Genomic DNA, 4,570 nt, shown 5'->3' on the forward strand with positions numbered 1-4,570 from the left:
GGATCCCCCCCAAGATGGGTGCAAGGATCCTGCTGGGATGGGTGTGGGGATCCCGGGATATCATTTCCCAGTGGGTGTGGGGACCCCTGGGATCATCCCCCAATGGGTGCAGGGACCCCATGGGGTCTCGGACCCCTGGAATTACCCTTGCTGGGCACAGGGTTTCCATGAGGTCTGGGAGCCCCGGGATCCCCCTGGCTAGGCTTAGGCCCCTGGGGGCCATGACCCTGTGCACCCCTGGCCGCCCCTGCTGAGCCAGGCTGAGACTAGCCACAACTCACTGCACTGATGTGACGGCTGGTTGATCCCTCCGCACTGCAGGGCTGAAAACATTGGACTTTTTTTCCCTTCTCTCTCATTCCACAGGCTTAGGCAGCAGCTCCTCCTTGCTGCAGTTTGGGCTGGGGACAAAAACAGGGGAGAAATCAACTCTTAGAGGAAAAATTACACTCTCAGTTGGGAAAGCTAGAGAGCAGCCCCGGGCTGTGCTTTCCAGCAGGAAAATCCTTATTTTCAGGTCCAGGTTTAGTTTATTTCAGCCTGAAAAATCCCAGAGTTGCCAAGAAAATTATATTCCCTCCCTATAGGATTGTGTATCCTGCAGATTTAGACACATTAACACTGTTCAAACACTCTTACACTAGAAATGCCATTGGTGCAGCAGCTGCGGAGTTCCTATAATTCCTGAATGGAGCCCCGGGGGGCCAGAGCCTTCCACAGATCCCACATGGCATCCCCCAAAAGTGGCACCTGCTAGCCTCATCCTGTATTTGTAGAAGATGGAGCTGGGCTCGGGCTTGGGGGAGCTGGAGGGGCTGAGCTCGCTGCCAGCTGCAGCCGTGCTCCAACCCCCAGTGGGATTCGGGGATTTCACAGGCTGTCCTGAGCCCAAGCCTGTCCCATGCCATACTGCCCCATGCCAGCCAGCCTGGGCCTGCCACGGCAAGGATTCCAGGAAGAAACTTCCTCTAATAAAACTTACGGAGCAGCAACCTACACGTGTCAAAAGGACATGGATCCCGGCCAGGGCTTCTGTGCCAAAAGCATTTCTCCCCCATGGAGCTGCATCCCATTGACACGAAGAATCCAAAACACAGCAGCAGTGGCCTGGGGGTTGCCAATGAAGGTCCTGGTGCTGTGTGGAGGGGAAACTATTTAGGGTTTGCTCTCCAAGCACCCCGAAACTCTCACAGTTGTCCCCAGGTGGCCACCTGGGAGGGGACAAAACAGGGACAGGGAAAGAAGAGGGGCAAAGAAGAGGGTAAAGGATGAAGGGGGGAAAATGTGGTAAAGGAAGAAGGGGTGAAGAAAAATGTGCAAAAAAAGGAGTGAAGAAGGGAATAAAGGAAGAAGAGGGCAATGAATGGGGCAAAGAAAAAAGGTAGAAAAAGGGGGCAAAGAAAAAAGGGAGAAAAGGGGGACAAAGAAGGGGACAAGGAAAGAGACAGGGAAAGAAGGGGGGGGAAAAAGAAAGGGGAAAGAACAGGGTAAGGAAAATAGAACAGGTAAAGATGAAGAGAAAGAGACAGGGAAAGAAGGGGGGGAAAAAAGAAAGGGGAAAGAACAGGGCAAGGAAAATAGAACAGGTAAAGATGAAGACAAGGAAAGCGCAGGGCAATGAAGGGGCAAAGAAGGAAGAGGGGAACGGGGTAAAGAAAGACGAAGAAAGAGGTAAAGAAAGAGATAAAGAAGGGGGCGAGGAAAGAGGGTCCGGGATTCTTCCTGCCAAACCTGCGGAGGCTCCCCTGCCCACACCAGGATGTCCGGAGGGGCCAACTCGTCCCGCCCCTTCTTCTCGAGGAAACGAAACCATCACCCCTTCGAGCACGTCTCGGTGCCACCCCCCCCGCGAAATTTTCCCGGTGTCACCGCCACTGTCCCCGAGCCGTCGGGATGGAGCCGGCGCTGCCGTCGTACGAGGCGCTGCCGGCAGGGATTAACATGGATGAGATGTCCCGGAGCGCGGTGGTGACGGTGGAGGAACAGCAGCCGCTGCCTCCCCGCGACCCCCTAGTCTGGTCCATCTGCAGCACCGGGGATCCTGCTGGCTCTCGTCTTCTCCGTCAAGGTGGGAGACTCGGGAAGGGCCCTGGGATGGGAAGCAGCCCCGGAGACCCCACTGAGCCCCTGAACCCAGGGAAATCCATGGAGTCCACTGAGCCCTGAACCCCCAGGACACCTGTGGAACCCACTGAGCCCCCACGCCGGTGTGCTTCATGGAGCTCACTGAGCTCCTGACCCCAGGGATGGCCATGGACCCCACTGAGCCCCCACCCCGGGGTGCTCCATGGAGCCCACTGAGCTCCTGACCCCAGGGACAGCCATGGAGCCCACAGAGCTCCAGTCCTGCTATGCCCAAAGCACCTCACAGAGCCCCTAGCCCCAGGGACACCCATGGACCCCACAGAGCCTCAGCTCTGGAGTACCCAAGGGACCCCACAAAGCCCTGGACCAGAGGGTGCCCTACAGACCCATAAAGCCCCTGTTCATGGCCCCCTGGCCCCACAGAGTCCTGGCTGGCAGCTCTGGAGAAAGTAAGGGTTTGGAGCAGGGGGGCAGGAGGCACCCTCCCCTCCAAACCTACTGACTCTCCCCTCTGCCTCCCCACAGTCCAGGGACCGTAAAAACCTGAGTGACTACAATGGAGCCCAGAGCTACGGATCCACGGCCAAGCAGCTCAACATTGCTGCCCTGGTGGTCAGCATCATCATCACTATCGTCTTCATTGCTCTGTTCTTCATCAGGACCACGTACTACACACGTCTTTAGAACTTAACTTAGCCCCCTCCCTGCTCCACTGGCAGCACATTCCCCCCAAGCCTGCCAGGAGCACCTGTACCCCTCAGAGCTGGGGGTGTCCTCCATGTGCCCCCGTGGAGTCTGCTGGGGCTCCTGTCCTGCTTTCTTTACTGTTCCAAGATGTTGGGGAGCCCTGTCTGATGGCTACCCTTGTTGGAAGTGCCTGGGGACAGACATCTCTTCTTGCCGGGGGAGCTGAGAACTCCTAAACCGGTTATAGCGAAGGGAGGGTGCCCTCCCCTGCTTGCCACTTCACTCTGGGTTTGCAGCCCCAACTGCCTTGAAACAACCCAAGAAGTGCTTTGTTTGGAGAAAACTTGGTTCAAATAAAGGTTGCTTTTGCTTTTACCCCAGCTCGGTTGCGTGTTGGTGGGAAGTGGTTTGGGGGCCTCCTGCCCCAGTTCGGCTGGATGAGAAACAACATCTGCTTGTGGCATGTGCGTGGGAGGGAAATTGTTCCTCAGCTGGTATATAATGCTCAAGGACATGCCAGGCTCCATGGACATCCCTGTGGGATGTGAAGCACTTGGAAGGGTCACCCCAAGGTTGTGGATAGCACCTCATCTGTGCCAGGCTGTCACTGGGAGAACCCCCATCCTCACTAGTCCTCAGGGAGGGGTAGGAGCAAGGGGACTTAAGGGCAAGCTGGATTTGGTGGGATGGAATGAACTGGAACATGACCGTGTGGAGCAGCAGACCTGGAGAGATTTCCAGAGGGAAGGGGACCATGGGGGTTGTGGCTCCATCCCGAATCGCCTCACTGCACTTCTCCTGAGGCTCTGGATTCCATGTTTCTCCCCTGCAGGGAGGCCATTTGGGATGCTGTGATGGTGCACAGCCCCCATCCCTTATGCCAGAGCCTGGTGTCCTGTGGATGGGAAGTCTGGTGTCCTGGGGATGGCTGCACTCCCAGAGCATGGCTGTCTGGGAACAGCCACATGCACACCTGCAATAGGAAGAGGGGAAGCAATTCAGTGCCTTGCTCTGCTGGCACATGCAGCTTTTGCTTTTGCTGTTAATCTCTCTTCATCAATCATTTTTTGCTCCACTGCTTCCCAGCAAACATGGGTTCCTGGCTGCAAACAGGGATCCACTGCCCACCTGGCCCCAGCCCTGGGATACCCAAACCCCTGCATGTCCAATAAGGACTTGGAACAACAAAGGCCATTGCTCCAAGATCCCCTCTTCCTCCTTCTCCCTGTTTTTATCAAGTTTCCAGCACAAATCCAAAGTGCAGCCCCATGCAAGCCAACATGGAAAAAAACTGACCCTTTCCCAACCCAAACCAGTCACCAGCAAAGCCTTCCTCCTGCCCGAGGCCACCCCAGGCTACCCTGGAGAGCTCCTTCCAGTCCATCCACACCAACCCCAAAGTCCACTCTGAGTGGACTCCACTCAGAGTCCCCCAAATCCCCTCGAATTCCCTTGGAGTCACCAAAGTCCCCTCAGAGGACCTAGGGTCCCTGGAATCCCCTTGGAGTCCCCAAAATCTCTTCAAATCCCTTCAGAGTCTCCAAGCTCCCCTGGATTCCTTCAAGTCCCTTCAGAGTCCCTTAGAGACCCCCAAATCACCCCTCAAGTCCCTTCGGACTCCCCAAAGTCTGCTCAAAGTCCCTTCAGAGCCCCCTCCCGAGGTCTTCTGGAGTCCCACGGGGTGCCCTCAAAGTCTCCCAAATCCCCTTAAGCCCCCCTGAACCCCCAGAGCTGCCCTGCACCCGCGCGGGGGTCGCGGAGCAGAGCTGAGCGCGCCGCGGTGTCCGTGTCCCTGCTC

At 56.7% G+C, this 4,570-nt stretch overlaps 1 protein-coding gene across 1 annotated transcript; it reads left to right on the forward strand.

Moving 5' to 3' along the window:
- Positions 1–1,592: 1,592 nt before the first annotated feature.
- On the forward strand, positions 1,593–2,769 carry LOC103803081 (dispanin subfamily A member 2b-like). Its single transcript, XM_009075618.1, has 3 exons — positions 1,593–1,671; positions 2,031–2,068; positions 2,611–2,769. Exons 1-3 carry the CDS (start codon positions 1,593–1,595, stop codon positions 2,767–2,769), a joined length of 276 nt encoding a protein of 91 aa, XP_009073866.1.
- Positions 2,770–4,570: the final 1,801 nt, after the last annotated feature.

The sequence above is a fragment of the Acanthisitta chloris genome, unplaced genomic scaffold (genome assembly GCF_000695815.1).
Source record: "Acanthisitta chloris isolate BGI_N310 unplaced genomic scaffold, ASM69581v1 scaffold3335, whole genome shotgun sequence".
NCBI lineage: Eukaryota > Metazoa > Chordata > Aves > Passeriformes > Acanthisittidae > Acanthisitta > Acanthisitta chloris.